This window comes from Symphalangus syndactylus, chromosome 22 (genome assembly GCF_028878055.3).
Source record: "Symphalangus syndactylus isolate Jambi chromosome 22, NHGRI_mSymSyn1-v2.1_pri, whole genome shotgun sequence".
Lineage (NCBI taxonomy): Eukaryota > Metazoa > Chordata > Mammalia > Primates > Hylobatidae > Symphalangus > Symphalangus syndactylus.
The window spans coordinates 28206873-28227155 of NC_072444.2; the positions used below are offsets into that span (position 1 = coordinate 28206873).

Consider the following 20283-nt stretch of genomic DNA (forward strand, 5'->3'; position numbering starts at 1 on the left):
TTTGTTGCTGTTGCTGCATGGAGACACTGTAAACTGTGAAGTTACAATAAGATTGACATATTGATTGAGTCTAGAAGCCAAGTATGTCTGAGGCTGAATAGCCATAAAGGTTATTGTTGACACCTGCAGTGGTAATTTTAAGTGACGTTTTTGAAGGTATGCACCATTCTTTGCTTTTTCATAGTTTCCTTTTTCCACTTGTAGTGAAGAAATTTGCACAGGAGTAGATAGAAAGTGATGCATTTTCTCTAGTTGCTGGAAACATCTTTCCTGTCATTAGCCAGAATTTGATAATTTGATCTCTTTAAATTAGATTTCCAGGCTGAGCATGGTGGCTGACACCTGTAGCCCAGGATTTTGAGAGGCTGTGGTGTGAGGATTCCTTGAGCTCAGGAGTTTGAGACTAGCCTGGGAAACCTAGCAAGATCCCTTCTCTACAGAAATTAAGGAAACTTAGCCAGTTGTGGTGATACGTACCTGTAGTCCCAGCTACTCTGGAGGTAAAGGTGGGAGGATTGCTTGAGCCTAGGACGTCGAGGCTGCAGTGAGCCATGATCATGCCTCGGCATCCCAGCCTGGGTGACAGAGGGAGACCCTGACTCAAAAAAACAAACAAAAAATATATTTCCAGAGTGAGATTATTCTTTTTTTTTTAATTATTGTTTTTTTTTTGTGTGGAGATGGGCGCTTGCTATGTTGCTCAAACTCCTGGCCTGTAGTGATCCTCCTGCCTCAGACTCCCAAAGTGCTAGATAGAATTTTAGCCACCAGGCCCGGCTGAGATGTTTTTTCTAAATCTAGCAGCTTTCCCCTTTCTTTCTGTTACAGATGTAATCATATATTTCTCATGATAATGCTCACAGATTTTGGATCCATTTATACCTTTTCATATCAATTACTTTAAAACAGTGTGCCTTCTTGAGACATATAAATGTTGCTCTATTTGAATTATTTCGGATTCAAATTGTGGTACCAGCTAAACATCACTAGCGAACCCATTAAATTTCATTTTTTCTAGAGTTGAACTTTGTTTTAAATTCATATAATTAGTCACTACATGTTTTCTTTTTCTCTTTTCACATGGACATTAAAAATTTTAATTTAGGCCCTCAAAAATATTAAGAAAGCTAATTTTTAAATCTGATAACTCTTTTTAAAATTAATTTACAAGGCGAGAATCTTTCAAATAGTTTTTCCTTCCTTAATTCATTAGCCCAGAAGGGCCTGGCAAAAGTCATTTGGACAGCTGGTGTATTTCCCTGTGAAACAGCAGGGGGAGGTGTTCCCATCCTATGTGTCTTCTAGCGTGGAAACCAGCCAGGAAGGAATTCAGCAGCCTGGATTTTATTAAACGCAGCATCTGGTAACATCATTAATACAGAATTTGTCCATAGGCAACTGTTACCTATGTAGAGGGCTTCTCTGGGAATAAAAAAGTGTATTGTTTTCAGCTCAGGGTTTTCAGAGCATGGTCATGCACAGTCTTTCCATCATTCTACCATTGCAACTTCATTGGCAGTTCACAGAACGTTTTTGGGCTGTCCATAATATTCATTGCAAAGCATTCTTTGCCATCTTGAATATTTCATCCCTAGTAGTTTGTTTTGATACCATCCAGCCCCATGGTTATTAGTACTTGTGCGCTGAGGACTCCTAGATTTAGGTCTAGCCCAGAGCTTTCTGACCACTCAACACATACATCTTAATACATTCCAGCAGAATTCCCAGTTTTTGTTCTCTTTCCATGTCGGTAAATGACTGTAGTTGCTTGGATTTAAACCTTATTGTCTTCCTTGGCTCTCCTTTTTTCTCACACCACATGCGCTCTGTCAGCCGTTTCTGAGGGCTAGAATCTGACCACTGCTTAACACCTTCACTACTACGACCTTGCCTGAGTTGTTTCCTAATCGTAGAGAAGCCAGAGGGAGTCTGTTAAAATGTACCTCAGATTGTTACTTCTCTAAGCAAAACTCCACCATGGCTTTTCCCTTATTTGAGTAAGTATTGAGCTATCTCTCCATCTCCAACTCTTCTTGCCCTCACTGCTTCAGCCACCATGTCCCTTTGCTGTTGCTTGGACATGCCGGGCATGCTTCTGCCTGAGTCAGAGCTTTGCACTTGCTTTTCTCTCTGCCCAGAATGCTTTCACCCACTTTAACCATGTAACTTGCACCTTGCTTCGTTTAGGTCCAGTGATCCCTTGCCAGTGATTACCTTAAATTGATGACCTCTCAATGCCCATTGCCCAGCTTTATTATTTTTCTGTAGCACATCTTATGGCCAACTTACAGACTGTGTCTGTAGTAATCTACTTGTTTGTTTATTGTCTGCTCTCTCCCCCCACTAGATGGTAATCTCTCTGAGGTTAGAGATTGTGTGTGTTCTGGACATAGCTCCTAGGCCACCTAGTATGAACTCAGTAAACATTTGCTGAAATAATGGGGGAACTGACAGAATCTCCTCTGGAGACCGATGTTTATTTGATGATCAGTGTTATAACTACATTTAAGTGTTATGTTCTAGGTCCTGGGACTTCTCCTGCCCTCCCTGGTTAGTTACTAGTTGCTGGCATCTTAATTGAATTGTTCTAGTGGCTCTTCTGCTTTTCTCTTTGAATGACATCAGGTTAACAGAGACACCAGGGTTAATACATTTGGTCAACCTAGAATCACACCCAGTTAGAATGGCTCAGACATAGAAAACAGCAAATTGAATTTTGACTGAGACTTCTGTTTTTACTCAGAGCTACTTTGCCTTTTATCTTAGACTTAGAGATTCTAAGTGTTTAAAAGAGCTGCTCCGATGAGTTTTGTGGTTCCATTTTTCCTTTGATATAATTTGTACTTGTGGATTAGAAGTGCATTTTGAATGCTTTTGATTTTTTTCTATAGGTGTGAAGTGTAATTGTATTAAGTTAAATATAAAATTCACCCTGTCATTTTCTTTCATCACACGCTGAGAGCTTATGTGCCATGGTTGCACATTACTTTGAATCTTAGAGCTCTGCAAACTGAAAGAAACCCAGTCCAACTTAATCTACTTTTGAACATGCTATACAGAGATAGTAAGCCTGACCAAGAATTCCTGTATATTAAAGATTACCGTGGTCCAAAGAAGGCTCTCTTTCATTCTCAGCATTATGTGAAATAAAACTCTGTCTACTAGTTTAATTGACTGTGTTTTTACAGCTTTAAAAGGTGGTTTTTCTCAGTTGCAGAGGTAAAGCTCATCCTTGTGAATTTCATAGCCAGATGCACCTTTGGCTGTAGTGAGGCCTGAACTTTTTCTTCTTAGTTTGTAATTCCGTTGCTGCTGCTGTGTGTATGTGTTTTATTTAAAACAGCTTTGTTGAGATACAATTCACATGTCATATAATTTACCTATTTAAAGTGTACAGTTGGCTGGGCATGGTGGCTTATGCCTGTAATCCCAGCATTTTGGAGGCCAAGGCAAACAGATTGCTTGAGCCCAGGAATTTGAAACCAGCCTGGGCAACACAGTGGAACCCCATCTCTGCAAAATACAAAATAATTAGCCGGGTGTGGTGGCATACACCTATAGTCCCAGCTACTGGAGAGGCCAAGTTGAGGGGGATTGCTTGAGTCCGGTAGGTCAAGGCTATAGTGAGCCGTGATCACGCCACTGCACTCCAGCCTGGGCGACAGAGTGAGACCCTGTCTTAAAAACAACACACACACACACACACACACACACACACACACACACACTTTAGTGCATTTTAGAATATTCACAGATACTGGCAACTATCACCATAATCAATTTTAGGACATTTTCGTGATTCCCAGAAGCAGCCCCATAACCATAGCAGTCACTCTGTATTTACCCCTTGCAACCCTAGGCAACAAGTAATCTGCTTTCTGTCCCTATGGATTTGTCTTTTCTGTACATTTATTACAAGTGGAATCATATAGTATCTAGTCTTTTGTGACTGGCTCTTTTCATTTAGCATAATGTTTTCAAGGTTCACCCATGTTGTAACATGTATCTGTACCTCATTTCTTATTGCTGGATATTTTATTGTTGTGGTTGTATACCACACTTTATTTACCCATCTGCTTGTGTTTTGCATTTATCTTTTCCACTTGGTTTTCTGTTTACAGCCATGCTTTGGGAAAGTGAGTTTAGGAATTGTTTTCCCCTTTCAGATCAGGGATTTGATTTCATCGGTATTTGGCTTCCATTGCCCTTGGCATTTGTGGACACCAGGTTTTCTCTTTAGTTGTGTGACAGCGAAAGCTTCCACTTGACCCCATGACCAGAGCAGTCACCTATGAGTAATACTTTTCCTAGCAAGCTTCAGGACTTGCCAGTAAACAACAGAATTTTCAGGATATTTGATTATGTTCTCCTGATTCACCCTCAAACATCTGTGGGGAATGACTGTTTCAAGCAATACTTTGAATTTGTCTAGTTTATTTCAGAGAACAAAGAACATGGCAGACTATAGTTTTTGTAATGGTGTTTTATGGATTGCATATTAGTGAAGCGTAATTTTGCATGAAGCAACACAGATGCTTAACCCTTTTGAAATCTCTGCAATAGACAAATAATTTGTTTAAAGCAGTAGTTCTCAACTGTGGGCACATTTGCTCCCCAGGGGATGTGTGGCAGTATCTGGAGATATTTTTGTAGTTCTCACTGGGGCAGTGGGTTGCGTTGTTAGAATCTATATGGGTTGAGGCCAGGAATGCTGCTAAATATCCTGCAATGCACAGGATAGCCCCCCACAACAAACAATTATCTGTCCCCAAATGTTAATTGTAGTTCAGTTGAGAAGCCCTATTTAGAGTGAGCAGTGCATTTCCCTTAATCTGCTGAGTAGAAGAGACACGACTGTTGGCAATGTACAAGCTAACTATATAATTGAAAAAGCTTCACGTTTAAAAGTATATGAAAGCAGTTACTTGTATGAATGAGTTTGTGCAGGTTTTGTTGTTGTTGTTGTTGTTTTTTGAGACGGAGTCTTGCTCTGTTGCCCAGGCTGGAGTGCAGTGGCGCCATCCTGGCTCACTGCAACCTTTGCCTCTCAGGTTCAAGCAATTCTCCTGCCTCAGCCTCCCAAGTAGCTGGAATTACAGGCACATGCCACCATGCCCAGCTAATTTTTTGTATTTTTAGTAGAGATGGGATTTCGCCATGTGGGCCAGGCTGGTCTCAAATTCTTGACCTCAGGTGATCCTCTTGCCTCAGCCCTCCAAACATGCTGGGATTACAGGCATGAGCCACCACGCCTGGCCGAGTTTGTGTTTTTTAAAGAAAGACAGGATTTTAAATTTTTATGGGAAACCTCCTGGGGCACCTCATCTTTGGGAATTTTTGCTTCAAATAATAAAGATTATATATTGTTTCTTACTTGATTTTAATTGGGTTGTTAATTGTAGCCTCGAGTTTTGCTGTTTTGGGTACTTTTGCACCCTCTGCAGCGGTCTTGTGTTTTGTTATTAGTATGTCTTTTTGGAAGAAATTGAGAAGCCTTATTTATTAGAGTCTTTTAATCTTAGTTCTCTCAGTTGTTTCCCCAAGGCTCAAGGAGATGAGGAAGTGCTACTATCAGCATTAAACCCAGTCCTCATTAAAGGGTTTATTCTGTGCTGCCTTCTGCTGTGATACCACAAAGGCTGCTCTTTGAATTTGACCTGGGCATCCCATTGCAGTTATTTAGGTTCCTTAAATAAGCTGTATATTCTGAGAATGAGTATATAAACTCTTAGCAGGATTGATTGAGTTTATTCATTAACCTCAGAGGTAGAGAATTGTGCAGGGGGTATATGTAGCTGTTTGCTTATGTGGTTGGTTTGGGTCAGGTGGAAGAACTTCAAAACATGGAAAAACTCTCAATACCACATAACTTTCAGATAAAAAGCTGTTTTATTTCTGTCTGAGTTTACAGATCTGCTGACTTCATGTTTCAGTGATATCTTGCAGCTTCATCTGCAATTCTCTGGCATATTTTGAAGTATTCTCTGCATCAGGTTACTGTTTATGAGAATGCCTTACTTTCATATTCAGTGAATACAAGTGTTAGAGTGACATTTCCCTTTCCAGAGCAAAAGCCATTACTTCTTCTTTCCCAGGCATGTTGATATGAAAGGCAACAGGAAAGGAAAATTGATTTCCCTTTGGAAGCAAGTCGCCCAGCTGTAGGGTGCCTCTTTGGTTTTCTGCTGCATGCTGGCTGCAGCTGCTTCTCTTGGAGGCAGGGCTAGCAGAGTAAGATGTTCATGTAGGTCTTCCACACGTGGCTAAAGGAGGATGCTAACACATTTTTTGGATACACAATAAATGCAGAAATGGCACAGGCAAAAGTACTTGAGGTGCCTCAGTTCCTTACTTAGGCTTTCAGAGAACATGGATTTGAAAGTAAGTTTGTTTGGCCGACACTAACAACCCTTGGTGGAAAACATCTCCTACTGCCAGATAAGATGAATATTCCTAGACTGCTCTTTTCATCTCAGTAGCCTGCAGCAGCACCTTTTTCACTTAACCTACTGTATTGGATAATTTGGCTTTTAAGGCCATGTCATTTAAGGCAGGATGATCGCTTTGTGGTTAAGCATATAGGCTCTGGAGTCAGCTGCTTGGGTTCATATCCTAGGTCTCACACATAGTTGTGTGAGATTGGTCAACTTGCTCAGCCTCTCAGTGCTTACTTTTGCATTGTTAAGATGTACATAACAATAGTACTGACTGAATAAGGGTATAGCTAGGATATATGACCTGGCTTTCATAGGTTTTTCCTGCATAGTTATTTGTTGTGTCTTTTTTCTCTCTCAGATGTATCCAGTTTGGATCATAAATTACATTGTCACTTTGTTATAGTGAAGATTAAATGAGTTAACATGTGTAAAGTGCTTAGTGCATATTAAGTGCCCAGTGAGTGTTAGCTGCTTTATTATTTTGGGGGCATTCCATTATCCCTTCCACCTGCTCTGCTTAAATTTACTTTGTACTGCTCTTTTTCCCCTGTAGCTGCTATTTAACTGAACACTCTCTTTGAAGTTCCTCCCACCTGGACTGTCTTTCTCCTCTTTGCATCTCCTTATCCTACTCATGGTTTAGGAACCAAATCAAGTACCTCTTCAGTTATTTATTCATGAAATATTTTCTCTCCCCAGTAAAAGTCTCATCATAATGCCCTCTTTACTGATCCAACATATGTGTGAGAGGGTGGGAAGGAAGAAGAAATAATTTATTATTCCTCTTGCTGTGCCAGGCAGTGAGTTAGGAATTGGAAATACAGCAAAGGGCAAAAAACAGTCAAGGGTCAGTCCCTCATGGAACTTCTAGCTGGGAGGTGGAGATAGAAGCTAACCAAATCACACAAGTAAATGTAAAACTACAGTTGTGGAAAATGCTATGAAGGGAATTTAACCTGTTTTGGACAAGAAAGCTATCCTCAGGACGTTGCTGTTGAGCTATGACTTGAAGGAAGGGTAGGAGGCACTTAGGCCAGAACATTACAAAGGGTAGGAAGAACCTTAGCAAAGGACTCTGGGTAGGAAGGAGTGTGGTGTGTTCAAGGAACTGAGGGAGGGATAGTGTGGCTGGGTGTAGACTGAAAGACAGTGCTGTGAGATGAAGCCAAAAAAGGATAATAAGCACCTTGTAGATCATGATAAGGATTTGGATTTTTAATGTACCAAAGTGAGGAGTCACTGACATATTGTAAAGTGGGGATTGACATAATGTCATTAGCCTTTTTAAAGGAACACCCTGGCTGCAGTACAGTACAATAATTGTAGGAGTTCAGAGGAGTGGATTTGAAGAGACTAATCAAGAACCTGATTCAGGTGGTCCAGGAAAGCCATACTAGTAGATTGAACTAAGATTTGTGATGTTGGAGGTGTTTGGAGGTATAAGTTTGAGAGAAATTTATAAGGTAACAATGAGATAATTTGTTGATGATGGGATGTAGGGATTAAAGAGAGGAGACAGGAGGATTGCTTGAGCCCGGGAGTTCAAGACTAGCCTGGGCAACACACTGAGACCCTGTCTCTACAAAAAATTTTAAAAATTAGCCAGGCATGGTGGTGCACGCAGAGTATGCCTTTGGTTTGGAGATGTTGAGGTATCTTTGAGATATCCAAGAAGAGACCCCAGGTGAACAGTTTTCACATGTGTCTGAAGCTGAAGGGGAAATCTGGTAGACATGTGCATGTGTGGATCCTCCTGTGTGTCCTGGTATCTGATTGCTGGTGAATGCATTATATATGAGATTGGCCAGGTAGAAAGTAGAGGATGAGAAAAGAGGGAGTGCCCCAACAGAACTCCTACACTGGTTGGCCTAGTATAAGAAGTGGAGGGAGCAGTTAGATAGGCCCTGGAGAGGATCGTGTCTAGAAAGTGAAAGGAAAAGAGGCCTTCCAGGAGGGTGTGTGGCCAGCCCCTGTCAGCTGCTACTGGATAATCAAATAATGACGAGGAAAATGCTCTCCTGAATTTGCTGCAGAGAGGAAATTGCTTGAGTGGGAGTTGCTTCATGGAATATGACATGGTAGACATGGTCCTTGCCTTTGTGGACTTTGCAGTTAGTGGGGAAGTGATGTAAGTTAACAACTGATAACACTAGTGGGATCAATGAGGGCCATTTTACAGGCAGGATTGTGGGGCAAAGAGAAGGCTGGACTCTGGATAGGTCTGGGAGGCCTCCTGGAATTGGAGAGCAGAAACGCTGGAGACTCTGAGGGTCAGTAGAAGGTACACAGACAAAGGGGCGGGGAAGAGTATTCCCAGCAATTGGATTCTAGGGACTGAAGGAGTGTCTTGAGGCAGCAGGAGGAGCATGCAGGAGGAGTGGAGGTGGAAGCGGTAGGGGAGAGGTGAGGCTGGAGAGGTGAAGGGGCAGCCCCATAATCTTTGAAAAGGAATGGTAGGCATTGAATTGTATGCTTTAAATGGTGATTCATATGGAATATGAATTATATCTCAATTGAGCTGTTATGAAAAAAAGTGGTGGGACGTCAGATATGCTGGCTGGCTGGCTGCACTGGGAGGACAGATGGGAGGAAGGCGAAGGCAAACAATGTTTTGTAGTCACAGAGATCTGTTAGAAAGCAGTTGTATTCATCTGCATGAGGGATGATGATGGCTTGAAGTAGGTAAGCTAAGATTCATTCGGAGCAGTGGGTCCATTACAGAGGTGTTCAGGATGTGTCTGGTAGACTAAGTGCTAAGCAAAATGCCTAGAGTGTGGTCGGGCATTTGAAAAATGTAAGTATGTCTTACTGTGGTTGAGTGAGGAAGAATTAATTGGAGGACTTCACTCACTGTATTTAGTCAAAGTCAAGCATCCTAACAAATAGCCTGGCTTGAGCAATGGAGATGAGTAGAGCTTGAGGATTGGGAACTCAGGAGGAAGGGGCAGGTTTCCTTGGATAAGTGAGTTTTACATGACCCAAGAGGAGATATTTTTAATTTTTTTTTCATTTGTAGTTAATTCTACATGATTTGTTTCTTAATCATGGAACTGGATAGATTTTACCCCCGCCCAAATAGATAAGTTTCTTGAGGATAGGGGTGTTTTGGCTACCTTTGTATCTTCCATAGCTTATTATCTACCGTAGTAGATGTATATCATGACTGAAATAAAAATATATATTATTGATATCTTACATTTGTAAAGCACTTTGCAATCTATAAGTACATTTAGATATAGTATACTTGTGTAATTCTCAACAGCAGCATTGTGAAATAGGTAGGTCTTGTCCCCTTTTACAGCAATGAAACTGCAACTCAGATAGGTAGAGTGATTTGCCCAAGGCGGTGCAGCAAGCGGCACTGCTAAGAACTTGGATCTTGGCTTCTCGGTCCAGTATCCCCAGTTCTGTCCCGGGCTCCTTCCTTAATCTTAAGTACTGACAGGAAGTGATTTTCTTTTTTTTTGCTTTTTAAGAGACAGGGTCTCACTGTGTCCCCTAGGCTGGAGTGCAGTGGTGGTGATCACAGCCCATTGTAGCCTTGAACTCTTGGCCTCAAACAATCCTCCCACCTCCCACCTCAGCCTCCCGAGTAGCTAGGACTACAGGTGTGCACCACCACACATAGCTAATTTTTAAATTTATTTTTCTTTTGTAAAGATGGGGTCTTGCTGTGTTTTCCAGGCTGGTCTCAAAACGATTGCCTCTTTGCCTCAAATGCTTTCTCCACTTTGTTATCCCACAGTGCTGGGATTATAGGCATGAGCTGCTGTACCCAGCCAGGAAGTGGTTCTCTTAAATGAGATTTGGACCATGAGTGTGACTGAAATTTTTGTGCTTTATCTGAATTGGTTTTGAGAAGTAGTGTGAGGTGTTTGCGGGTTGGCTTCATTTTGAAGAGGTAAGATGGTGTTTGTAGAGGCTGAAGTAACCTAAAATGAAGAGTAATTCTGTATATTGGCTCTGTTGAAAGCTTTGATCCTTTCCCCTAGATTAAGTGGGGAATCTAATAGGATCAAAAAACTGTGAGAAATCTGTCCTTCAACTAAATAGGTGAAGCTGCCATTATTTGAGCTTTGGCACCTGCCCACATATTCTTACTTAAGATGAAATGATGATGTATAATCTAATCAGGAAATGATTGAGAGGAATATACTTAAAAAAGAGTCCTAAGGGTACTGCCTTTGGAAATGTGTAACTCCTAAGTCTATTTTGAATATCCTCTCCACTCAAGCGTGAGCAATAAATGTTTTTATGAGTTTTAAAATTTTTGTCAAAAAATTGTACTCACTTCCTGGGTGATCTCATTCAGTCTCATGGCTTTAAAAACTAAATTATTATCTCCAGCCTGGACCTCTGCCAACTTAGACTCTATGTGATTTTCTAGGCTTCTTGATCAAGCTTAACACATTCAAAGCCAAATTCCTGGTCTCCCCATGAAACTCAAATAGCAGCTTCATCCATCCAGGCCAGATTCCTTTCTTTTTTCCCTCTCTCTCTCACCTCACAAGTTTATCAGCACATCCTATTTATTTGACTCTTACCTTTAAAACATACAAACATGAGACTTTTCCCATTCTCTGTTGCTACTACTCTAGCCCTTCCCAGCTGCTGCTTGTCTTCCCTGGGTGATCGTGCCCCCTGCGCCCCTTGAGGTTTTTCTCAGCGGCCAGAGTGATCTCCGGTAAACAGAAGGCAGATCATGCCTTTCTTTGCTACTCACATCCCTGCTGAAGTGTCATTCGAGTAACTTCATTTCACTTGAGTAAAAGCCAGAGTCCTTTCCCTGGCCCATGAGGCCTGCCAGGATCCAGGTCCACCTCCCCCTGCCCCTTCAACCTCTGAACTAATCTCTGACCTCTCTCCCCCTTCTCGTGCTACTCCTGCCCCTCTGGCCTCCTGTGTCTTGAGTGGGCTGGCTCGTTCCTGCTTCTGGACCTTGCACTTTTTCCCCTCTTCAGGAATCACCTCCCTTCATGTGTCCTTGGCTTTTTCTCTAATGCTGCTACTCAGGGTCAAAGCCCCCTCAGAGAGGCCTTCCCTGAACATCTTGTTTAAAATTGCAGTCCTGCCACACTGTCTGTCCGCCTTAGATTTCCCACGTAAGATCTTCTCATTAGGTATGGTGCCTTTTGTTGGTGGTCTCTCTCCACTGCTGAGCACATAAGCTCAGGATAAGGGCAGGGGTTTTGTGTTGAGTTTTCTGCTGTTTACCAACACCTGGAGCTGTAAATTGCACATAATAGGCATTCACTTGACATTTGTTCACTGAGTAGCTGAAGCTTGTTGTAAATCTGAAATGTATTCTAGATTAGATTTTCTTCTTTTCTTATTTAAAGCATGTTATAATGTGTTTCCTGTTTCACTGGGTTGGGTAGTGATTGACACAGATATTTTCAATGTTTTTGGCTTTCTGACTGGAGAAAAATAGCTTTGGGGGCAGAATGAGTATGTTTCTTAACTCTGTGTGCATGAATCATCAGCACACGTGAATCATGGATGAATGTAGGAGAAGTTGCCTGTGAAGAGCTAGAGACCCTGGCAGCACAGGCAGCAGGAGTTCTTGTGCAAGCCAGATAGGGTTGAGCTCTGAGACAGCTGCACTGGAATCCTACTTCGTGCCCATTGGCTGCGTGGCCTTGTGCAGATGATCTCTTCTGAGTTCTGTAGCCTGTGAAGCGAGGATGACAACTTCTGTCCACTTCACTTCATGAGTTGAAAGAATCAGATGAGGGACTTGCTCTGTAAACCTCATGTTGCTATAATAAAGATGCTGTTGTTGTATCGTCTACTTTATAGATCATTTCTATCAAATTGAAGTGACAACTCTCCTCAGTGCCATCTGGTTCCTCTCTGGGTCTCTTTCTTTAGCTGTCACATCATTGGTATGTGTTGATCACTGTACACTAAGGCTCAGAAGAATTACGATTCGTATGTTCAACGTAGAGAAAAAAATATATTCCCATTGAGCTGTATTTTAGAGCCAAATGTAAATGGTAATTGGATTGACTTTTGCTTAGATTATTAATGTTCATCCTTATCTAAAAGTTGGTTATATAAATATGTCACTAATCTATAAATGATATGGTATTAATTATTTATATAATTTAATATATTAATATAACATGCAGATAATGTAATATATAGATAGAGTCAACTTTCAGATAACTCAGAACATTGATTTTATAAATATACACATATACTGAATTTCGTTTTATAGACATCTTTATTGTTTCTTGAATTTTTAACTTTCTTGCTCACTTTTGGCAGAAACAACTCTATTTTCTTTGTAAATAGAAACAGTGTATGATTTTGTAGTGAGTAGTGTTGAATGTACAATTTGGACTTACTATTTTTTTCTCTTTGAGTGCTGAAAAAATGTTTTCTACACAGTTTTCTGGAGCAGTTATCTTGTTAACCCCAGGGAGAATGATTTTTTTTTCTTAAAGTTATCAGAAGTGTTTCTGTCTGAAACTGCAGTTGCAGTGGAGAGGTTTTCAGCCCAAGCTTTTCATTCTTTTTGGACTCCCAGTAGACACTGATGAGTTTTCAGAGTCAAAGAGGAACATTTTAACAATGATGTTAGCTGATCGTTTTTTGTTTATTTTTTATTTTGAGACGGAGTCTCGCTCTGTCTCCCAGGCTGGAGTGCAATGGCACAATCCCGGCTCATTGCAATCTCCGCTTCCAGGGTTCAAACGATTCTCCTGCTTCAGCCTCCCGAGTAGCTGGGATTACAGGCACCCACCACCGCACCCGGCTAATTTTTGTATTTTTAGTAGAGACAGGGTTTCGCCATGTTGGCCAGGATGGCTTCGAACTCCTGACCTCAGGTGATCCGCCTGCTTCAGCCTCCCAAAGTGCTGGGATGACAGGCATGAGCCACCGCCCCTGGCCTGATAGTTTTCTTTCTTTCATGATTGGCTCGTTCATGCTCTAAACTTAAGACTTGTCGAGGAAGTAGTACGTCTCTGTATTTTCAGTTGCTAGCACTAGTAGCCTTGGACTTGGACTAGGGAGTTTAGTACCAGGACTTGGGAGTTTATGAATATCTGTTTAGCAGACGGTTCATCTGGGCAAAACTTTTATAGGCAGTGATAATTTTTCCTTTTCTTGAAATATGTTTAGAAAATAGAAATCCTATTTGAAAGCATGTTTCTTACATAGAAGGAAGTAGTCTAGTTTTGTGCTACATGCGTTCCTTCTTCTAATGTAGCTTATGATGCATGATTGCTCCTTCATCACCTATCTCCCAAAGACTAAATACTTTCTATTTTGCTGAATGTCTAAGGATATTTGAGATGCTTATGAGGAGGTCTTTTCTGGTATGAGGTTTGATGTAAGAGCGCTGCAGAGAATATATGGTAATTGTTATGGTTTTAGCATGACCAAAGAGAATTTTCTTTTTTCTTTCTTTCTTTCTTTCTTTTTTTTTTTTTTTGAGATGGAGTCTCTCTCGTTGCCCAGGCTGGAGTGCAGTGGCGCGATCTCAGCTCACTGCAACCTCTGCCGCCTGGGTTCAAGCGGTTCTCCTAACTCAGCCTCCCGAGTAGTTGGGAATACAGACGCCCACCACCACGCCCGGCTAATTTTTTGTATTTTTAGTAGAGATGGGGTTTCACCGTGTTAGCCAGGATGGTCTCGATCCCCTGACCTCGTGATCTGCCCACCTCGCCTCCCAAAGTGCTGAGATTACAGGTATGAGCCACCATGCCTGGCTGACCAAAGAGAATTTCTCTGCATCTGAAGCATATAACTGCAAACTGATTTGTTTGTGGTTGTTAAGTAAAGAAGACCAATCTTTTGTTTGTTTATGTGCACTGTTTCCTTTCTTGCCCTAGTTGCATGAGAAACAGAAGCTTCTTAGATTGATCAGTTGCCTCCTTTTGTTGCATTTGAGCGTTGAGAACAAGGACCATGAGTTTTCTCCTCCATTGTGGTTTTAGTTCTAACACCTGGCACCCAGTATTTAGTAAAGATTTGTTGAATAAGTGAGATAGGGTATTGAGGAAGATCATAAGAAAAACAAAAGATAAATTATTTGTTTATAAATTTATTGTTAGGTCTATTCCAAAACTGACTTAGAAAGACACAATTTTTTCCTGCTATAAAATATTTGTAAGAACTGTGTTGGGTTGGAGTTTGGGATTCACTTTTTCCATTGCAGATGCTTAAAAACCTCAGACTTTTCTTGTTGGGTTTCTTTTTGGGGAGGACTTTATTAGGGATACCATTTATAGTAGAAATTTGGAAGACTGTAAAAACCACTTAATATTCCCGAAAGATGGAAGGTTGTTTCTGGAAGATGTTACATTTTGTTAAGGCAGAGATAATACATTTTCTTTTCTTTTTTGAGACGGAGTCTTTTGCCCAGACTGGAGTGCAGTGGCGCGATCTCGGCTCACTGCAACCTCTGCCTCCTAGATTCAAGCGATTCTCCTGCCTCAGCCTCCCCAAGTAGCCGGGACTATAGGCATGTGCCACCGCGCGCAGCTACTTTTTGTGTGTTTAGTGGAGACAGGGTTTCACCACGTTGGCCAGGCTGGTCTTGAACTTCTGACCTCATGTGATCCCCCCGCCTTGGCCTCCCAAAGTGCTGTGAGCCACCACAAAGTGCTGTGAGCCACATACAGAGGTGTGAACCACCACGCCTGGCCAGTAATACATCTTTAGAGAGATTATTTTCCTTGGAACATAACTGAAAATGGTAGGATGAAAAGATGTGTAAAATGTAACTGAAGGTGGAAAAATCTTGCTCTGAAGCTCTCACTTTCGTTTAAGTTAAATATTATTTTTATTCTTGAAGGAAGTTCTAGGAGTTTGTAGAAGTAGCCAGAAAATATCTTTTAGAATATAGCGCTCTATGTGATATCCTGAGACTTTTTTTTTTCTTTTCTTTTCTTTTTTTTTTTTTGAGATGGAGCCTCTTGCTCTGTCGCCCAGGCTAAAGTGCAGTGGTGCGATCTCGGCTCACTACAAGCTCCGTCTCCTGGGTTCACGCCATTCTCCTGCCTCAGCCTCCTGAGTAGCTGGGACTACAGGCACCCACTACCACACCCAGCTAATTTTTGTTGTATTTTTTAGTAGAGACAGGGTTTCACCATGTTAGCCAGGATGATCTCGATCTCCTGACCTCATCATCCACCTGCCTCGGCCTCCCAAAGCGCTGGGATTACAGGCGTGAGCCACCGTGCCCGTCCTGTCCTGAGACATTTTTGACAGTGCTGTAAACTATTACTGTTTTTTCAGGTAGAAATATTTTATTTTATGTTGGAGATGGGATCTCGCTTTGTTGCCAAGGTTGGTCTTGAACTCCTGGCTTCAAGTGGTCTTTCTGGCTTGGCCTCTCAAAATGCTGGGATTACAAGGCGTGAGCCACAGTGCCTGGCCTGGGAATAATTTTTACTACAGATTTCTTTCCTCTTTAAATTAATATTATGGGTTATGAAGCTCCTTTTGTATAATAATACCCATTATATGTTGTCTACCAGGGTATTGCTTTGCTTTTTCTTTAAAAAGGAGAAAACATGTAAGGTAGAGGAAGTATAGTTTACTCTTAGGCATTCAGGCAGTTTTTATTATTGGTGTCGTAGAAAACCCCAAACCATTTGCTGAGACCAAAAACTGTATTTTTAAAATTTTAACACTTAATTTTTCTCCTGTGGCTTGTGCGAAGTTTTTAGGTGTAAAGCATGAATAAGTAAGAGATTCATTTAACAAAACATTATTTTAGGAAACAAATATGAAAAAGCGTTAAAGTAAAACCATTCTTTTTTCTCTCCTAGCATTTTTGAAACGTTGGGGTTGTTGGAGTGGTTGGATTTTCCCTGGAATTGAGTGAGAAATTCAGAAGACTGAAGCCCAGGCTTACTGTCTACCTTTCACGGAGGCCTAGCCGTGAGAGGACAGAAGAAGGCACGTGGCGAATCATGACAGCAGACAAAGACAAAGACAAAGACAAAGAGAAGGACCGGGACCGAGATCGGGACCGAGAGAGAGAGAAAAGAGACAAAGCAAGAGAGAGTGAAAATTCAAGACCACGCCGGAGCTGTACCTTGGAAGGAGGAGCCAAAAATTATGCTGAGAGTGATCACAGTGAAGACGAGGACAATGACAACAATAGTGCCACCGCAGAGGAGTCCACGAAGAAGAACAAGAAGAAACCACCGAAAAAAAAGTCTCGTTATGAAAGGACAGATACCGGCGAGATAACATCCTACATCACTGAAGATGATGTTGTCTACAGACCAGGAGGTAAGGAGCCTTACGTTTGGGTCTTGCCAGTGTTTACATTGGGGGAATGATCTTAGCATTATGGTGAAATAGATACGCTTTGTACACTTTAAGGAAGGCTTGGAATCTAGAAGAGTAGTAAACTTAATTTGGTAAACATGTGACCCACTTTTGGTCAGTTAGGTTTACCCACTTCTTGCTTGTGTCTTCCTTAATTTGGTCTTGTGTCCTGGTTTATGCATTCATGAGTTCTTTTCTTATTTTCCTATGCTGCTTGTTCTCTAACTTGACCATCTGCCTAGTATTTTTTTTGTCTTTTGAATTCATGCTTGCTTTTTAATCTTCAATCATAAATGAGACTGTGGTGACCCTGCAGAATTGACTGTTTGGTGGAGACAAGTAAACCTTAAGATTCTTGGAAACAGAAAATTTTACCTTGGGACAGGATCGACTAGACTCTAGAGAGGTACTTTTTAAAAATGGCCTTTAGGCCAGGCATGGTGGCTCACGCCTGCAATTCTAGCACTTTGGGAGGCTGAGGTGGGTGGATGACCTGAGGTCAGGAGTTCGAGACCAGCCTGACCAACATGATGAAATCCTGTCTCTACTAAAAATATAAAAATTAGCTGGGCTTGGTGGTGTGCACCTGTAATCCCAGCTACTCGGGAGGCTGAGACAGGAGAATTGCTTGAACCCAGGAGGCGGAAGTTGCAGTGAGCTGAGATCGCGCCACTGCACTCCAGCCTGGGCGACAGGGCGAGTCTCTGTCTCAAAAAAAAAAAGAAAAAAAAAAGGCCTGAAGATCAGAGATTTATTGCTCCTGCTAACTTCCTTTTCCAAAAATTTGAGCTTCAGGCTCTCTAATCAACGATAATAGAAGTCATCTAACCTGCTTGGTTTTCCAGAAAATGTATTATGGTCATGACAGTATATTGTGGCTTATAGCATTGCTCAAGAAAAGACAGACTCAACTTTTAGATGAGATCAGGGAAACAAGTGAGTCAACACCTGTTGAACACTAGCAAAGCCTTTTCTTTTCATTTGATGTATTGTGTGTATTAAGACACCCTTTTTAGGCTGGGCACAGTGTAATCCCAGCACTTTGGGAGGCGGAGACAGAAGGATTGCTTGAGCCTAGGAGTTCAAGACCAGCCTGGGCAATATAGTGAGACCCTATCTCTACAAAAAATTTTTACAAATTAGCTGGGCCTGGTGGCATACACGTGTAGTCCCAGCTACTCAGGAGGCTGAGGCAGAGCATCACTTGAGTCTGAGAGGTCGAGGCTGTAGTGAGCCATGATTGCACCACTGCATTCTAGCCTGGGCAACAGAGCAAGACCCTGTCTCAAAAAAAAAAAAAAAAACAAGATACTTTTCTTACAGAAGCCAGTAAAACCTAGGTGAAATCATTTTGTTTGAGTTACTTTTACTGTTGAAGAGTGACATGAATTTCGTATGAGATGTAATTAGCAGATTAAAGCTGCCCATTTTTATGTTTTTCTGAGAAAGAGATTAAAATACTTCACTGTGTTATGTCCATAATCTGGAACAATCATTTTACTGAGGAATGCTGTTACTGTTCTGAACTTCACATCAAGTTCCAGATTTTCATTCTCCCACATAGGAGTTTTTTAAATTTCAAAAGATGTCAGTGGGGCTGGGTGCAGTGGCTCGTGACTGTAATCCCAGCACTTTGAGAGGCTGAGGCAGCGGGAGGATTGCTTGAGCAATGTGGAGACCCGCCTGGCCAACATAGTGAGACCGTATCTCTACAAAACAGTAAAAAATTAGCTGGGAGTGTGATGAGACTGTAGTCCCGGCTACTCAGGAGGCTGGGGTAGAAGAATCTCTTGAGCTCAGGAGGGCAAGGCTGCAGTAAGCCCCGTTCACATCATAGCACTCCAGCCTGTGCAGCAGAGCAAAACCCTATCTCCACCCTTCCCCCCTGCAAAAAAAAAAAAATGTCAGTGCTAGAACCTAATACAGACAAATTTGCATTCACAACTACAATTTCTTGGTTGAAGATTAACTGAGAAGGTATTTGTGTGATATAAATTGATCAGAGTGGAGGTTTTAGAGCAGTTAGAAATCTGCTCTAAGGGTTAAATGATGTGTGTAGGTTACAGTACTGTCTGTATTTATCTTTGATTTAGACTCAGCTATTGGGCAGTAAGAATTTCTTAGTGACTATTCACAATAGCAAAGAGTTGGAACCAACCCAAATGTCCAACAATGATAGACTGGATTAAGAAAATGTGGCACATATACACCATGGAATACTATGCAGCCATAAAAAATGATGAGTTCGTGTCCTTTGTAGGGACATGGATGAAACTGGAAAACATCATTCTCAGTAAACTATCGCAAGGACAAAAAACCAAACACCGCATGTTCTCACTCATAGGTAGGAATTGAACAATGAGAACTCATGGACACAGGAAGTGGAACATCACACTCCGGGGACTGTTGTGGGGTGGGGGGAGGGGGGAGGGACAGCATTAGGAGATACACCTAATGCTAAATGACGAGTTAATGGGTGCAGGAAATCAACATGGCACATGGATACATATGTAACAAACCTGCACATTGTGCACATGTACCCTAAAACCCTAAAGTATAATTTAAAAAAAAAAAAAAAATTAAAAAAAAAAAAAGAATTTCTTAGTGACTGAAGAATCTCTCAGAGTTACCACAGATTGCTTGTTTAGGGCGTATGCACATCTAAATCATGGGAAAGGAACAAAATATGTTAACTTTTTTTTTTTTTTTTGAGATGGAGTCTCACTCTGTCGCCCAGGCTGGAGTGCAGTGGCGTGATCTCGGCTCACTGCAAGCTCCGCCTCCCGAGTTCACGGCATTCTCCTGCCTCAGCCTCCTGAGTAGCTGGGACTACAGGCGCCCACCACCGTGCCCAGCTAATTTTTTGTGTTTTTAGTAGAGACGGAGTTTCACCGTGGTCTCGATCTCGTGACCTCGTGATCCACCTGCCTCGGCCTCCCAAAGTGCTGGGATTACAGGCGTGAGCCACTGCGCCCGGCCAACTCTTTTAGATATAGATTACATTATGATAACTTCAGTATAAGGAAAGATTACTTATTTATTATCCTTTCTCTTGATAACAATTTAATGTGGTAATACAGTTTAGATCATTGTCAAAAGGCAAGCTGCCTTGTGCAGTATTGAGTGCTCACCTTTCTCAACATTTATAATATGGAACATTATTCTGGTGTCAGTGGGACATTTCACCAAAAATAGTAGTCAAATATGTGTGGAAAATGCCTGTACAGTCTCCCTCATGAGAGAGTCAGAATTAGTGACTCCTAGAAGCCCCACGGTTAAGGAAACCTCTGTAACATGAAAAACACTGGCTATTTTTCCCATTTATGGGACTGTGGCACCCTGTTTCTGCTGAATATCTCCCTAAAAATAGAAATCAACCAACAAATCAAAAACCGTCTTAGATCTGGGCACAGTGGCGTGTGCTTTTAGTCTCGGTTACTTGTGAGACTGAAGTGGGAGGATCTCTTGAGCATGGGAGGTCAGGGCTGCAGTGCTCTATGATTATAGTGAAATTTTTACAAATTAGCTGGGCGTGGTGAACTATGATTATAGG

The 20283-nt window shown here is 41.6% G+C and overlaps 1 protein-coding gene across 12 annotated transcripts in view; it reads left to right on the plus strand.

The window, feature by feature from the left end:
- The window catches only part of RERE (arginine-glutamic acid dipeptide repeats), a 467189-nt gene that overhangs the window by 146269 nt on the left and 300637 nt on the right, over window positions 1–20283 (plus strand). For all 12 annotated transcript variants that reach the window (XM_063631886.1, XM_055262461.2, XM_063631890.1 and 9 more), the window contains one exon: window positions 16223–16691. In XM_063631886.1, the coding sequence (XP_063487956.1) occupies window positions 16367–16691 (325 nt within the window). In that variant the 5' untranslated portion in view covers window positions 16223–16366. The remainder of the gene's footprint in view (window positions 1–16222; window positions 16692–20283) is intronic.